Genomic DNA, 18,338 nt, shown 5'->3' on the forward strand with positions numbered 1-18,338 from the left:
GTCCTGACATTTTAGTTTTCAGTCACTTTTTCACAAGGGAACCTTGTACACCTGTCACCATTAAAAAAAAATCAGTATTTCTATTTTGCTCCTATCAAAGCAAGTAACTTTTTTCACACTGTACCCTATTTACCACGTCATTGCCCACAAACCTAGCTTGTTTACATTCCATTATAGGCTCTTTGCATTCTCATCATTGCTCAAATTACTACTTAGTTTCATGACATTAGCAAACTTTAAAAAATTACTTCTGCTCCCTCTCAGCAAGTTGTTGATTGAGATTGTAAATAATTGAGGCCCTGTCATATCCACCAGTCACAGACTTGCAACTTGATGAGGATCCATTTATTTTTACCCTCTGTGTTCTGTTGACTAACTACTTTAAATTGTTGCCAGTCACTTACCCCAAAATTCCATGCATTCCAATCTTGTATGTTACATTTTAAAAGCTTGAATTCTTTATTCTTTCAATGCCAACCCCAACCTCACTATCAAACCTACAGACAAGAGCTGTTGTAGTCTGGTGCATTGACCTCTATTTGCTGATGCCAGACAACAGCTCTCAGACATTTCCTTTTACTTACCTCTTGAACACGACCCCACCAAAAAACATCAGAGCACTATATCCCACACCATCATTGACCTCATGATTTCTTCTTATCTCCCTTCCACAGCATCTAATTTCATTGTCCCCCAACCACATTTTGCTCAGTTCTACCTCCTCCCTCAGATTCACAAACTCAATGGCTCTGTTAAAATCATTATGACCACATGTTCCTCTCCTACTGAACCAGAGTCATCATACCTCGATTCTATTTTGTCCCCGTTGGTCCAGTCTCTTCCCATCTACATCCAGGATATCTCACACATTCTCCATCACTCGCAACTTCCAGCTGCCTGGGCTGGCACAACTAATACTCACTCTCAATAACTTCTCCCTTGGCTCATCCCACTTACTTCACCAAAGGTGTAGACATTTGCATAGGTCCCAGCTATGCCTGTCCTTTCATTGAATATGTGGAGCAATCCATGCTGCAACCCCACCCAAAATAAGGCTCCCCAACTCTTTATCTATTACATTGACAACAACGTTGCTGCTGTCTACTGCACCCATGATGACTTTGTCGATTTTATCCACTTTGCTGCCAACTTCCACTGACCTCAAAGTTCAGATTTATTGTCAGAGTATATACATGATACTGCATACAACCCTGACATTTCTTTTTCCTGCAGGCCAGGCAGAATGTCTACTCATCGATAGTCCAAAAAAACTATACTCCAATGAAGAAATGTACACAAAAGAGAGAGATGTAAGCAAGAAGGAAGTGCAAACAAACTGCAAAGGATATTCAATAATAAATAACGTGCAAAGTAAGAGTCTCTGATGGTGGAGGGGTAGCAACTGTTCCTGAATTTGGTGGCATGAGTCTTGTGGCATCTATACTTATTACCTGATGGCATCAGTAAGAACAGAACATGTTCTGGAATGGTGTGGATCCTCAATAATTGCTGCTGCTCTTCGAAGGCAGCAATCCATGTAGATTTTATCAATGGTTTTGCCTGTGATGTACTAGGGTGATATTGGTGCACCCCCATACTGGGCAGTGATGCAGCTGGTCATCACAATTTTCACAACATATCTTTAGAAGTTTGTCAAGGTTTTCGATGTCATACTGAACCTCCGCAAACTCATGAGAAAGTAGAGGAACTAAAGTGCTTTCTTCATGATGACATTCACGTGTTCAGTCCAGGAAAGATCCTCTGAAATAGTGACTGCCAACCTCAAATTCACTCTGTCCATCTCTGGTAACTCTCTTCCCTTGATCTCTCTTTCTCTATTCAGATGTCTTTTTAAACCCATCAATTCCAACAGTTGCCTTGACTACACTCTTCACACCCTGTGTCCTGGAAGGATTCTTTTCCTTTCTCTTGTCGCTACTGCATCTGCTCCTAGGATGAGACTTTCCATTCAAGGTCATCTGAGATGTCCTCCTTCTTCAGAAAGTGTGGCTTCCCTCCACTACTATTCAGTCAACCCTCACCTGCTTCTTATCTATTTCCTGTATGTGATAGTACAGACCTATCACCAATGTATATAGTTACAGTATCTAGAATGTAATGACTGTGCTTACAGCGATTGGCTGAGAGCTTAGCCACGCCTACTGTCTGGGCATTAAAGGGTTGTGTCCCTAGCCAGGTCAGATCATTCCGGACTGGTCGGCCACCTGTGAAGATCTCCTGTCTTTTGCTAATAAAAGCCTTGGTTTGGATCAACAAGTCTTTGGTTCTTTCGACGAGCTCTACACTGTATATCTACCATGGCCCCATCCCTTCCACAGAAATAATCCCAGACTTCCCTTGTACTCACCTACCACCCCACCAGCATCCACATCCAACATACAATTCTCAGTTATTTCTGCCATCTACAATGGGATCCCAGCATTAGACACATCTTCCCCTCCCCATTATTCGTTGGGATCAGTCCCTCCATGATCCCCTCATCAACTCACACTTGGTACCTACCTTTGACACTTGCACTCACACCACCTCCCTCAGCACTCTTTGGGGCCCCCAACAGTCTTCCCAAGTGAATCAACACTTCCTTTGAGAATCTGTAGGGGTCATTTACAGCATCAGGCCTACATTGGGGAGACTGGACGCAGGCAATGAGATCATTGTGTTGAACACCTTGGCTCAGGCCACTGCAACAGCAGTGACCTCGCAGTGGCCAACCACTACAATTCCATACCAATTATCACAGTGACATGTCTGTCCATGGCTTCATTTACTGCCAAATTGAGACCATCTGCAAATGGGAGGGATATCACCTTATTATCCACCTCAGCAAACTCCTGCAAAACAGCATCAATATTAAATTCTCCAATTTCCAGTCACCCCTCCATGGTCTCTCTGTCTCCCTTCTTCTAGCCCCCTACTCCAATCCTTTCCTTCTCCAATCAGTGAGGTATCTTTCTTTTCCCTCTGCCATCACTTCTCAGCTTCTTTCTCTTCTACCCTCCCACCTGTACCACCTATGACCTCTTAACTGTTAACTTGTGTTCCTCCCCCTAAGCTCCCTGCTCCACTTTTTATTTAGACATAATTTTCGGCACTCCTGAAGAAGGACTCAGGCCCAAAACGCTGATTACCTTTTACTTTCTGTTGATGATTGTTTGTGATCTCCTGAATTTCACTCTTTAGTGTACTGGATTAGATTAGTTAAACTCAATTTACCTTTCATTATTCCTTATTAAAATCGTATTGTTACTTTTTTAGGTCCTTCATATTATAGGTACTCGCCGACATATGTCTGTATTCCATTCTGGATGACTGGTTGTATCTTGAAATGGATGTATATTCGAACTGCGCTACCTCTGATACTGAAGAGTAAAATGATTGATTTCCTTCCATTCTCTATCTCCAAATCCTTCTCATTTTTTCTGTTGCTGCAGACCCTGGGCATCTTGTGGACTCTTCTGGCCTCTAAAATCTGTCTTTTCTTTTTAAAATATTTTTTATTGAGTTTAATATATTAATCCTACATACAAAGTCAACTAATATAGCAAAGAGGCATGTTATATCATATTCATACTACAAATTAAAGGTAAAGGTTCCATTATTGTCAATGAAATACTACATTTATAATGTAACATATGCAAAATTCTTTAACTTTTGTCTACCGTAAGGCAGAGAGAGAGTTGTACTTTTGTCCATTACACTGGCTGATCTGGTTGCAGTGTGAGCTCGATTGTGCCTACTTTCTATCAGAGCAATTCCAGTTTGTCCCAGTCCCTTGTCCTCTCCCCAGAGCCCTTCAAATTTGTTCCTTTCAGATACTTATCAGGCTCCATTCTGAATACCTATGCCAATATATTTCATGCACCAACCACTCAGTGCATATACTTTATTCCCTAATCTATTTTACGTACTGTTCCCAGTCTTGACTCTCTCCACCAAAGGGATTAGTGATTAACTATCTATTGTGTAACAAGCAAAGCTTCTCCAGTTTATTTGCATAATGAAGTCTCCAAAATCAGTTTACTAAATATTTTCAGCACTTTCTTTAAACCCTTTATATCTTTTCTACAAGTGTGTGTGGTGCGCTGTTAGACAGAACCAGACTCACACAAGGTAAAGACTGTACAACAGGCTTTAATTAACAAAGACTTCCACAGAGCCAGGCTGGCTGTTGCTGCAGTAACTCTGAGTGAGACTTCGGAGGCCAGCGCAGGCTTATATCCCAGAGGGTGATTGACGCCTGACTGGGTGGGGCTTGATCCATTCAGGTCGACTGATTGACAGCCGGCCAGGTGTTGTCCTGTCCCCTTACACTCCTGCAGGTACAGAGGTTGCTCCCTTCAGCAGGCTGGTAGTACACTCCTGCAGGTACAGAGGTTGTCCCCTGCGGTAGGCCGGTGGTGTACCATCCAAACCTGGATGCAATATTTGAGTTGTTGCTGAACCAAGGCTTTCTTGCACTTGCATGCTGATCTTTAATTATTGATTGCCATCTCCATTTACCCTACCACCTTCAACAAACGATACATGATTGTACCGGGACCACTCTACTCTTTTCCTTGCACTTACATATTCTACTGATCCTTCTACCAAAACATGATGGCTTACATTGCCATGCATTACATTTCATTTCCCATTTATCCACCCATTTTAACAGCCTCTGTCTACTTGTGTCATTCTCACAGCTGACTTCTCCTCCATGTTTTGTGTCAAACACAAGTTTGAAAATTGCACCCTGTGCACCCATACAGGTCATTATTATAAATTAGGTGAAGCAGAGGTTCTCAGCACTGACTCAATTGTACACTTACCACTTATCCAAAAGCATTTCTCTGAAACTTTTGGTTTTATGTTTCTCAACTGAGTATCCATGATACATATACTCTATGTGGAACCTCATCAGGTGCCTTCTTGAATGTTCAGAAGACAGAGTTATACATCATGGAAACAGGTCCTTCAGCCCAACTTGTCCATGCAGGCCAAGTATTTCCCTGGATTTAGCTCATATCCTTCTATACCATTCCTATCCATGTACTTCCCCAAATGACTTTTAAACATTATAATTGTACCAACTTCTACCATTTCCTTTGGCAGCCTGTTCCACATACCATCACATCTGTGTGGAAAAGTTTGCTGCTCAGGTCCCCTTTAAATATTTCACCTCTAACCGTAAATCTATGTCCTTTAATTTTAGACTTTCATTTTTGGGAAAAGGATTGCCACTATTTGCATTATTAATGCCCCTCATGACTTTATATACCTCCATAAGTTTACTCCTCAGTATTTTGTTGCCCATGGCAAAAAAAGCCTACCTAGTCCCTTCTTATACCTCAAGCCCTCCAGACCTAGTCACATCTTGTGAATCTTTTCTGCATCAATCCAGCTTAATGGCATCCATCTCATAAGCAACCAGAACTGTACACTATATTCCAAGCATGATATCCCAACTCTGGTACTCAGTACTGTTATGGACCTTCGACAATTTTATTTTTGATTGAGGACAGAACTAAACCTATTGAGGGGATTTGACAGCTGCTAAATGCTGTCGTAACACTGCCTACCACTAAAGGACTTTGATAGCTGTCAAAGGGCTGAACTTGCTGCTGGGGATTTGACTGCTGCTAGGAGCTTCAGTAGCACTGGGCTTCCACTAGGGAATTTTGACAACCGTCAAAGCATGGGAACCACGCGCTGATGTCCATGGGCTCGCAGGACAGTGAGCCTGCAGCTGTTAACTTCTCTCTACCAATGGGAGAGCTGGAGTCAGTGGTGGGTAGTTAAAAAACCCGTGTGCTAGTTTTGAAGGGGTTGGTCGGTGGATTGGACTGCAGTACCCAGACAGTTGGTCTGATGGTGAGTGCTCACCCAGCAGCTTCAGCAAGCCACACGTTGAGTTGCTTTGTTTACAGGTGCTAGCACTGCTGTCTGGAGCTGTATGTCAGTAGCTCACCCAGTAGTTTCAGTGGGAAAAGGAAGACCAAGCTATTTTGTCCATGGCTGTCAACACTATTGTCCTGACAGCAATTTGGGAAACTCTGATATGCAGAGTGTGTGCGGGACTGACCAATATCTCTCCTGTCCTCTTTCAAGAGGAGGACTTCATATGACAGGAGTCACAGGACTTCTCAAGACAAGGTGTCCAAAGAAGAGGGCTCGGTTGACAGAAAGTCACTTGTTAACCCTAAAGAGGGCTTTGGAGGCATATGGTGACCAGGAGGTTATTGTGAAAATTCCTGAGTAAAGGAAGTAAAGGGTGGTGTGGCCACATTCTAACCTCAAGGCAGTCTTGTGTTCCTCTAACAGGATTAAAAGTGTATTTACCTCAATCTTACACTTTGTGCAGGCTCAGTTTGAAGCTTTGAAATTTGATCTTGTAGTTTTAGATACAGTATTTAGCTCAGTAGTTGTGTTAACCAATGGTACATGTCTTTTGTATATTAAGGTTATAAAAGAACAGTTAACATAAAAAAAAATAACAGGATTAAAAGTCTGTAGGGACAACGGTCATTTGGATACAGCCTCAAACTAAAAGACCAGTGGGCAAGGAAATAAATAACCCCAAGCCTAGAGACCAGATCTGTGAGCTGTTCCTTCTTGACTGACAGACTTGACATAGGGGTTTTGTTTTGGGAATCTTGGTGATTTTTGGGGCATTTCAGCCTGGGCTGTAATGGTCTGGGATTTTTCCACATATTCTGTATAGTCTGTTGTTTATATAGAGTTGTCATTAAGGCTGGTGCTTGGATGTTAAGTTTATTGGGTTAATTCTAGTTTGTTAATAAATTTTGTGTTAAACTTAACCCATTTGTTTGTGTGCCTCCCAATTGCTGCTGGGAAGTGTAACAGTACCCAATCTGATGAAGGCAAGCACACTAAATGCCTTCATCCTACTTGATCCCCAATCATCCAAGGTTCCTTAATATTGCTATCCTTGCCCTGCACTCTAAAAGGAACACGTTGGCCCTGAACACTCCCTAATCTCACTCATATGTACCTAATCATCCACATTTTCTTGTTCCCTCTGATAGTTCATCAACAACAACAAAAAAAAACCACACTTTTGGACAAAGTTTGTCTTCAACAAGTCCTGATGAAGGGATCTGGCCTGACAATCTTGTCGACCATCTCCAAGAGGCAGTGTCTGGAAAAAAGCAGTCTCTATCCTCAAGGACCCTCACCACTCATTGTTATCATCAGAAAGGAGGTACAGGAGTCCAAAGACAAACACCCAATGGTACAGAAACAGCTTCTTCCCCTCTGCCATCAGATTTCTGAACTACTGACACTTCGTCACTTTCTCATGCATTAATTTATTTATATTATTAAATGTAATTTACAGTATAGAAATTTTTCTCTGTAATTCTGCCACAAAACAATAAATTTCATGACATATTCATGAGAATAAATTTTGATTCTACCTTTTACCTCCTCTGAATGTTGTGTGACCTGCCGAGTTTCTTCAGCACATTTGTGTACTACCTTGACCTGCTGCATTTGCAGAATTTCTTGTTTGCTTTCAACAAATGCATAATGGCTTTCTCTGTTCAATCCACACTTTTTTTTCAAGTAATTGTTAATTCTGTCCTTGATCATTGTTTCAACAGTTTTCCCCAATCACCAGTATAAACTGGTTAATCTCTAGTTAATGGGATTATCAAAATATCTTTTTTATAAATCAGTCTAACATATGCAATTTTTCAGTCCTCCAGCAAAACCTCTCAAAATCTATTTATTGTGCTTTATATGGAACTCTCTAAATCATCAAAGCTCAAAATAAGAAGTTATAAAAGTTAAGGCATCAATCAAATTTTTTTTAATAAAACATCCCATTGAACAGGTGATACAAATATGCATTTAATCAGTTCCTTTTTTCAGCTCAAATTTTTTTTAGATCTAGACTTGATGATTTTTAACCAAAATGCTGGTACGTAGCAAGCTGAACAAACACTTAACACAGTTAATTCTCCCTGTGACACAATTTGCAGATTATATCAGAAGAAAAAAGACTGAAAGTTATCAATGGTGCACCAATTAAGCAAAAAATCAAATTATCCCTTTAATTTGTTCACAAAAGAATGGTTGTCTTCATAAATGTTTTGATATCCAACTGACAATTATACTTATAAACATATGAAGATTCCAAAAATAATTAAGTACATTAGGTAGTATGTGATCAATCAACAAATACCTACAAACCAACATTTTTCAAATAAACCAACACTATATATTTTGCTGTGTAAGATTAAATGATATTCCACATATTATTTAACTTGGAAACTTAATTTGGGAAACAAGCACAGCCAGCGATCAGATGATATTGGTTAGTCAGAGATAACTTCACACTGGAAGGTGATGTACTCACTTGGATCCATAAGCAATACTGAAATTATGCAAAGACCATTACTCCAAAATGTGTAGGATGGCCACATAAGTTGCATTAACACCTACACAAAGTTGTACCGTGTAAGTTAAAAAAAAATGACAAAGCAAAACAATACAATGTTGATCAGATTAATCATGAAAATTTTTTTTTTGAAAGTACATACTCAGAGGTGAGTCATTCTAATTGGTGGAATGTTGAGAAAGCAAATGTGGGAAGCTTTGGTGACTGCACATAACCTAAACTGTGCACTTCAATTAAGATTCTTTTTTTAAACTTGGGTGTTCAATGAATAGGACTTCTCTAAAATAACGATGAACAATTTATTGCAGGACTAATCTGATTAATTTAAATTATTTTTCAGCTCTAATGACTGCCATTCATAATTAGTTCAACGCATTATCAAATTTATAAAGCCTCCTTCTCCTTCGAAATTCTAAATTTTGTAAGCTAAAGTCATCATTTTATAACATTGCCTTCAAGAAAACCTTGCTGTATATTAACTCCAACCAAGGTTTGCAAAATCTGCTCATTGTTGCCACACTGTGATCTGCATCTTTTGAATTTTCATAAAAGAGGCAAGGTTGTCGATATTCACCTTCTAACATTGAATCGTTATTATTCAAGCATCCTGAGAGATTTCAGAGTTCAAGGGATAGAAATTGATATCTTGCAGAGATGCTGATTCTTATAGTTTCTTGAAAGTTAGGAGTTCTCAGCTGTGCCACTTTCACCATCCATTGTAGCCATTACCAAAAGAAGGCAAGAGTGGAAATGGTGCAGCACAAAGGAAAAAAGATCAGGCTAAACCATGCAGTTCTATCTTCCCTAGTTTCTGTCTTCCTCACACAGCTTGGCAGCGCCTTATGACTCACTACTTCAATGAATGGGAGAGGCAGCCAAAAGCATTGTTTTATTTGAAAGAGGGCACAAAGGGAACCCAAAGCTGTCACCAAGCCAAATTATGGCATTGAATCAACAATAATGTAAAGAGCAGTTTCCTTCAGGCCACACCACCCAAATTTCAGCTTGCCTAGGTACGTCTCCATGTTACAGAGTGATTCTGCACAGCATTCTATTGCAGTAGTATTAATACCCTCCACGGTGCCACTTCACAGATTTCATAGAGAAAACTCCATTAAATACCTGCATGTTATTTATACTGGTTTAAAATCTTAGCCATATCCAACATTGTGCTTAATTCTCCATATGCTTTTTATTTTGGCATTCTGAAGATAAAATATATTTTCCTTTCTTTCCTAATTTTTGTGAACTCACTCCAGTAATGAGAATTTTCCAAGCAGTACTGATGAATCCATTGGCTCTTGGCCTTTGTGTAATTACATTTATTAACATTTTTACTACAATTAGTTATTTGGAATAAGATCACAATATGCTTTTAATTTACTCTGTGCAGAAGTCTGTGGAAGGAGCACAACAGAGATTGTGAATGTCTTGATCCTGAGGACGGCAAAGTCTTTCTATTTGTGGTGTGCACACAGAGAAAGAAAGTTATTGCTTGTGCTAATATAATGACTTTATAAATTGTAAACCTTAATGTGCATAGTAAATATTTTTATTTACCTTTTAACAAAATCTTCAAAGAGGATACGATGAGAATATCCTTGAGCACGAATGCGTATGGTTTCCAAAATGCCAGTGTATCGCAGTTGAACCAATACTCTTTCTTCAAAAAACTTTCCTGCTTGCCGATCGTCATTGGGTTTGATGCAACGTACAAAATGAGGTTGTCCAACCACCATTTTAGAAAGGAGATCCATCAATGAGTACTATTAGATGGAAAAAAATAATATCCATCTGAACAACTGATCATTAATATATATCCAATCAATTGTCCTTATAGACAAGGCAAACATTTAAAATAATCAGAACTGAAGAAAGCATTTAACAACCTTTGGTGCAAATCACCCAATATAAAAAAAGGTAAGAGCTAAATAACTAAATCTTTACCTACTTTACCTATATATTCAAGAATATGCCAGTTATATACAACCTGTCCACTCCAAAAAAAATGAATAAGGGACTCCTTGAAAAGCATAATAAGTGTTTGACCTTTTTAATGCCACGCTGCCCTCTGATTTCTACCAGATTTAGGTAAAACCCTCAAAATGTTAGCAAATTTACTTTATTTTAAATTATTCATTGCATAATTTAAAATATATATTTCATTGAATTTAACAACATGGAAACAGGCCTTACAGTGCAACTTTTTAATGCTGATGAAGTTGTCTTGCTAAGCTAGTTCCATTTGTCTGCAGTTGGCCCATATCCCTCCAAACTGTCACTATCCAAGTACCTGTCTAAATATTCTTTAATTAAATAAAATCACAAAAAGCAACATACCAAAAAATCCAGAGATCTTTCTTCTAAGTAATATAAGAAGTAAAGAACTTGGACCCGATTTGGGTGGAGCACAAAAAAGATTTATTATGATAGCCTTAGCTGTAGCAAAAAAATGTATTATGTCAACCTGGAAATTAGAAGATAGTCTGAGAATACAGCAATGGTACATAGAAATGAATAAATGTATTTCATTGGAAAAAATAACATATAATTTAAGAAATAACATCACAGTATTCGAACAAATTTGGGAACTGTACATGGAACACAACAGAGAAGTCCTACTGCAGACCTCCACCGCCTAAAATGACAGAAGGAGAAGAAGACAAAATGAACTGATCCAGTATGTAAAAGTAGAAGACACAAATTTCTTGTTTATTTTCATTGTGTGATGACACTGTTTAATAGGTTTAATGTATCATATAGGTTGAACGTTGAGTGGGTGGGGAGGGAGGGGGGTGAAGGAGGGAGGGAAGGGAGAGGGAAAAAGGGGAAAAAATGACACTGTGTATATTCAAGAGGGAAATGTTTGTGTGTATTTTGATTAGTATGGTTCATAGTGTGAAAAATAAAAAAATTTAAAAAAAATATTGCAATTGTACCCACCTCTACCACTTCCTCAGACAGCTCATTCCATAAATATAAAACACTCTCTATATTAAAATCGTATCTCTCAAATTCCCTTTAACCTTAAACCTATGTGCTCTTGTTTCAGATTCTGCTACCTTTGGAAAAAGACAATGGCTAAGTACTTTATCGATGTGCGCAATTATTTCAAACATCTCCACAATGTACCACTCAGCCTCCTATAAACTCACACCCTATTCAGTCTCTCATAACTTAAGTGAAACACGAAAGTCTACAGACACTGTGATTGTAGTAAAAACACCAAAATGACAAAAATCTATTACAGACATTTCAGACCAAAGCTCTTCTTCAAGGAATAAGCATGTTTCTCAAAGAATGATTCAGGCCTAAAACGTCGGCAATGTATCTTTGTCTCCTAAGGATGCTGAAAAAACAGCTGAGTTCCTCCAGTATTTTGATGTGTTTTTACTCTCATAGCTCAAGACTGCCAGACCCAGTGAATCTTTCTGCACTCTTTTCAGTTTACTGACAGGCAAGCACAAATGCACACACGCTTGTCAGAGTTAAGGTAAACATAAAAATCTGCAGACTCTGTGATTGTAGTTTACACAGAATGCTGAAGAAACTCACCAAGTCACACCGTTCTTTATGTAGCAAAAATAAAGATATATAACCAATGTTTCAGGCCTGAGCCCTTCATCAAAGTATGAGCAAAGTCCAGCAGATACCCAAATAAAATGGTGAGGGGAGGGGGAGAAGCACAGGCATAGGTTACTATGGGTGGGACGGTGCAATAGAAAAAAAAGCTCAGAAAAAAGAATGCTCTGATATTTATATTTCCAATTACTGCTGAGACACCAATTGTCTCAACTTCCCCTCTCCCCTCATTTATTCTATCCTCCATTTTCTCTGTACCAATCCCAACCTCATGATCTAACCACAGACAAGGGGAGTGCTGCAGTGGTATGGCGGACTGACCACTACCTTGCCAAAGCCAGACAACAGCTCTCAGACACCTCCTCTTACTTACCCCTTCAACAGGATCCCACCAAAGAACATCAAAGCACCATCTCACGTAAAATCTCTAACCTCATCTCTTCCAGTCATCTTCTTGCCACATCCTCCAACCTCGCTGTTTACTGACCAACCACTGCCTGGTTTTATTTCCCACCCAAGATGCATAAACCCAATTGTCTCTCTAAACCCATTGTTTCTGTGTGCTCCAACCCCACCATTTTTACATCAACTCCATTCCCCCTCCCCACCCCCAGTCCCATTTACATTGCAATACCTCACATACTCTCCATCACTTCAACTACTTCCAATTCCTCGAATTCAACCACTTCATATTCACTATGGACATCCAATCCCTATACATCTCCATTCCTCATACCGAAAGTCTCAAAGACCTTGTTTCTTTCTCAACAACAGAGCCAAACAGTTCCCCTCCACCACTACCCTTCTCTACTTGGGAGAACTTGTTCTCACCCTTAATATCTTCTCCTTTGACTCATCCCACTTTCTGAAAGTCAAAGGGGTACCTGCAGGAGTCCCAGCTATGCTGCCTTTCTGTTGGCTTTATGGAGCAATCCATGCTACAAGCCTTGCTACAGGCAAGGCTCTTCAAGTCTTCTTCCACTACATTGACAACTATATTGATGCTGCTTCAAGCACCAATGATGAGCTCATCGACTTTATCCATTTTGCTGCCACCTCTAATCCCAACCTCAAATTCACTTGGTCCATCTCTGGAGACACTCTCTCCTTTCTCGATCTCTCTATCATCACTTTGAGAGACAAACTTTCTACAGAGATTTTCTACAAACCCACCAACTCCCACAATTACCTCAACTACATCTTTTCACACCCTGTCCCCTGTAAGGATTCTATTCCTTTTTCTCAATTCGTCCATCTCTATCGTATCTGCTATAAGGATAAGATCTACAATTCAATGTGACACGACTTCCATCTGCTCTGGTCCCCTCTGTCTCTGCATGCAACAAGGACAGGATTCCCTTCGTCCTCACCTACCACACCACCAGCCTCCACATCCAATGTATTTCTGTCATCTACAACATGATCCCTCCACCAGAAACATCTTTTCTTTTCCTCCCCTCTCTGCCTTCTACAGGGGCCACATTGTACGTAACTCCATCATCCACTCATCCCTTCCCATTAATTGCTGCCTTGGTACCTGCCCCTGTGACCACAGGAAGTGCTATACGTGCCTACATCTCTCCCTCACAACCACATTTGAGCCCCAAACATTTTTACCAAGTGAAGCAACACTTCACTTATGAATCTGCGGGAGTCATCTACTGCATCCTGTGCTCCCATTCTGGTCTCCTCAACATCAGAGCGAATGGACGCAGACTGAGAGAGATTTTGCTGAGCACCTTCACTTTGTCCACAGCAATAGCGGGGATCTTCCAGTGGCCAACCATTTCAATTCCACACTCCATTCCCACACCAATGTGTCTGTCCATGGCTTCATGCACTGCCAAACTGAGGCCACCTGTAAATTGGAGGAGCAAGAACTAATATTCTGTCTGGGCACTCTCCAACTGATGGCATTAACATTGACTTTTCCAGTTTCCACTAAACACTTCCCTTCCTCTTTCGCTTCCCTATCCTTCTGTTTCATTTCCTCCAATTTTTCACCTCCTTCCCTTTCCATTCAGACAACGATACTATCCCTGATAACTTCTCAGTTTTTTTTGTGTAAGACCTCTTGCCTGTGGACCTGTTCTTCTCCCCTTGCCCCTCCCCCAATCATTTTATTCAGACACCTGGCGGCATTTTGCTCATATCTTCATGAAGGCCTCAGGGCCAAAATGACAGTTATGTATCTTTATCTTTGCTACAGAAACCACGCTGAGTTTCTCTATTATTTTTGTGTAAACCTTGTCGGCGTTAAATTATCTCTGTCATTCTTGGATCATTTTCCCAGTTCTTCTAAATCCCGTTGTAATCTCAGATAATCTTCCTCACTGCAAACTATACCACTAATTTTGTTATCATCTACAAACTTAAAATTACGCTACCTACATTGTCACCCAAATCATTAACAGAGATGATTTAAAAAAACCAGCAGGCACAGCACCTTGTGATACAGGGTCTCAAATCTGAGCAGCAGGCATGCACTACCACAAATCTGTCTGAAATTGGCCAGCTCACTCTGCATCCCACACCATCTAGACCAGCCCACCAGGTGAGACCTTGTCAAATATAGGTAGATTGCTCCTCTCAAACTTCTTGCTCACCTCTTCATAAAGCCTAGGTTTGTAAGTCACAATTTCCTATGCTCAAAGGCATTCTGACAATCCCCAATTGCTCCTTGCCTTTCCAAGTGCATATAGATTATATTTCTGAGAATCTACTCTAGCAACCTACCCACAAGCACTGTTCCCTCCAATGGCCCATCACCTGTGTGGGTCCTTCAACTGCCTAGACCTTCACTATCTGCTGCTGTGGTCACTGTGCTGTAAGGTTATCTCGTATGTCTATCCTTCACAATGGGAGGGGAAGAGTGTCTTCCCATTTCTGGTTCTCTGGGCCGGTCTACGGATCCTGTGGAGATTGCCACCCTGCATGGTATGCTGCTCAGCACAGGCACCACCATCCTGGGCACCCATACCAGACGCCCTGAACCCCCTTCCAGTTGCTCTGACCACTATGACTGCACACACATTTTGCAACCAGCGCACTAAGGAAATTAATGGGCACACAAAAGGCTAGTTATCTAAAATAATGTAGCTATTGATACTGACAGAAAATAATCTCTTACCTGTTTCTGTGAACTATTTAATCAGTTTTAAACACATGCCAATACTGTTTTATTAGCCATGAGAGATAGGCTGTGCCAAAATTTTCTTGAAACAATTTCAAGTTTGCATTTGCAGAAGCATTCAGTGCGCACATACTTTTGTCCCAGAAAAAAAAATTGTACAACGCAAGATTTTTGCACAATTTGACTGCTAAAAATAGAGGGAACATTGCCCACAAGTGTCATTAATCAAAGGTTCAAAGCTTCAAAGGTTCCTTTTATTGTCACGTAAAATACATTAAAAATGTAATATACATGATATCTTTCAACTTTTGTCTGTTGTAAGGAAAACAAAATGTCACCATGAGCATTGCCTGGCATCCTTAGCAATAGGGGAAAGATTCAATTGTTACCAATACTCTTAACAGAGAAATTCTTCAATGAACTAAAGAGAATAATAAGAAAATTTTTATGGAAAGGGGGGAAGCCTAGGATAGCTTTAGATAAATTAACAGAGTGGTACAACCAAAGTGGTTTGCAGTTACCAAACTTTAAAAATTATTATAGAGCAGCACAATTAAGGTATTTATCAGATTTTATCAGACAAGGGAAAAACCAGATTGGACTAAGATAGAGCTAGATAAAATAGGGGAGAAGGTACCAGAACAAATACTTTATAAGTGGGATGAAAAGCTGGTGCGATATAAAAGCTCACCAGTATTGCATCAGTTACTCAATATATGGAAGAAGATTCATTTAGAAAGGAAAAAAACAAATTACCAACTACCAAAATTATTATTGACCCAAAATCAGCTAATCCCTTTTACAATAGATAACCTTTCCTTTAGAGCACACATGTCAAACTCTGGCCCATATATATAATTATATTTGGCCCGCAAGATCATTTCAAAAATGTATTAGAGGTGGCCCGCCCTGCAGCGAGAGCCGATGCTGTTTTTTGGTAATGTCACCCCCACCATCCTCCCCCTTCATTGCACATCCTTCCCCACCCCCTAACTATCCCCTCTCCCCTAAAACCACCCCCCTTAAAAGATGGCCAGAATATTCTCAAAAAGGAATCCAGTATGGTAAAGTTCCACAAACCTTCTGCTGGGAATCCTAACAACACCCGGGCATCAGATCCACGGGACGCAGAGGGAGCAAGAGTGTTGCAGGTTGACCGTGCAAACTTTGAGAACAGGGAAAACAAAATTGTAACATGAGAAGTCTGTCGATGTCATCAGCCGGCAAGCCAGTTGGAAGGCTCCCCACACAACCAGTCACTTCTCCCACCTGTCGAGCGGTGCGGCGGATTGGCAAGCGCCTGTGATTTCCTGTCGGCGCGACGGACATGGGAGGCTGCGCACGGCCCCCGCTGTTCCGCAAAGGCTGATCGGTAGCGCGCTGGGCCTGAGTGGGTGGGTAAGCAGGGGTGGGCAGAGGGTGTAGGTGAGGAGTAATGGGCAGGGGAAGTTATGGTGGTGCGAGGGGCAGTTAGAGGGAGGGATGAGTAGAAGGAGGGGTGGATAGGGAAGAGGTAAAAGGGGAGGGGCAGGGTGAGTAGGGGAGGGGTGATTAGAGGGTGAGAGATGGGTAGAGGGAGGAACAGGTTGAGGGGAGAGGCAGTAGAGGGGCGTGTATAGGATGGGGTGGGTAGAGGCAGAGCGAGTGGAGTGAGGGGTGAGTAGAGGTTGGGTAAAGGACTGGTCAGGTAGAAGGATGGTGGGTCGAGGGTGAATAGAGGCCTAGAGCCTGAGGAGTGAGCAGGAAATTGAGTCCTGATGCAGGCCAAAATGGACACAGCCTGTGAATGCTGACTACATCTCCACAGGGACCAAATAGGTTTCCCTCAGGTCAAGCAAAGGGTGAACTTGAGCTACCTACTCCTGACCTGTAACATTATCCTCCTAAAGTTATATCCTAAAGTTTAACATTACATATGTTGAAAGAAGAGAAAACATGCAGATGTTGTTGTAAATTTTCAATAAATATTTAGTTCGGCCCTCGACTTAGTCCAAGTTTTTAATTTTGGCCCTCCGTGAATTTGAGTTTGACACCCCTGCTTTAGAGAATGGGAGAGAAAAGGAATCAAAAGAATAGAAAATTGTCTTTTGGGAAATAATTTATTAACATTTGAACAAATGAAGTACAAATATGGAATATCTCATGGTACAATGTTTGCATACCATCAATTGAAAACCTACTTAAAGGATAAATTGGGAAACAGACTGAGATTACCAGAAGGAAGCAGCTTTGAATATGTGATTACAGAAACAATGATAATAAAAAGATTTATAACGAACATGTACATCAAGCTGCAAGAGAAGGAAAATGATGAAATAAGCTATAAACCCAAACAAAAGTGGAAAAAAGATTTAAACATAAAGACAAAAAATGAAACATGGGAAAAGTTATGCTCTGGAACTATGAAGAATATAATAAACACAAGGTTACGCATGATACAGTATTATTGGTTACACAGGTTATACATCACACCCCAAAAGTTTAAAAAATGGGATCCAACATTATCAGATAGATGTTTTTGCTGTAAGAAAGAAATGGGAACAACAATACATGCAATTTGGGCATGTGAGAAAGTGAAAAAGTTTTGGGAAGATCTAAATCAGGTATTAAATAAAATAACAAAAAGCAACATACCAAAAAATCCAGAGATCTTTCTTCTAAGTAATATAAGAAGAAAAGAATTAGTCCTCAAACCGATGAAGCGCAAAAAAGATTTATTATGATAGCCTTAGCTGTAGCAAAAAAAATGTATAATGTCAACTTGGAAATCAGAAGAGAGCCTGAGAGTACAGCAATGGTACGTGGAAATGAATTCCATTGGAAAAAATAACATATAATTTTTAAAATAAAGTCACATTATTTGAACAAATTTGGGAACCATACATGGAACATAACAAAGAGGGCTTGCCTCGGACCTCCACCCCCTAAAATGATAAGAAGCCAAAATGACTTGATCCAGTATGTAAAAGTAGATGACACAATTTTCTTGTTTATTTTCATTGTTTAGTGGTTTTATTGTATTGTATATCTTGAACATTTAATGGGTTTGGAGGGGAGGGGTGGGAAGGGGGAGGGAAGGTAGGGGGGAAAAAGGGGAGAAAATGCCACTGTGTATATTTAAGAGGGAAATGTTTGTATGTATTTTGATTGATATGGTTCACAGTGTGAAAAAAAATAAAATAAACAGTTAAACAAAACAAT

The 18,338-nt window shown here is 40.2% G+C and overlaps 1 protein-coding gene across 19 annotated transcripts in view; it reads right to left on the reverse strand.

Moving 5' to 3' along the window:
• Positions 1–18,338, reverse strand: part of LOC138762153 (myosin-IIIb-like) — a 550,501-nt gene that overhangs the window by 256,254 nt on the left and 275,909 nt on the right. For 18 of the 19 annotated variants that reach the window (XR_011356778.1, XR_011356777.1, XM_069935663.1 and 15 more), the window contains one exon: positions 9,983–10,188. Coding sequence is in view for 17 of the 19 variants with exons in the window: in XM_069935663.1 (XP_069791764.1) it covers positions 9,983–10,188 (206 nt within the window). In the remaining 2 variants the exon portion in view is untranslated. Of the gene's footprint in view, positions 1–7,819; positions 9,880–9,982; positions 10,189–18,338 lie in introns of those variants that run through there. The other variant, XM_069935665.1, reaches the window with a different exon arrangement.

Source organism: Narcine bancroftii, chromosome 4 (genome assembly GCF_036971445.1).
Source record: "Narcine bancroftii isolate sNarBan1 chromosome 4, sNarBan1.hap1, whole genome shotgun sequence".
In the NCBI taxonomy this organism is placed as follows: Eukaryota; Metazoa; Chordata; class Chondrichthyes; order Torpediniformes; family Narcinidae; genus Narcine; species Narcine bancroftii.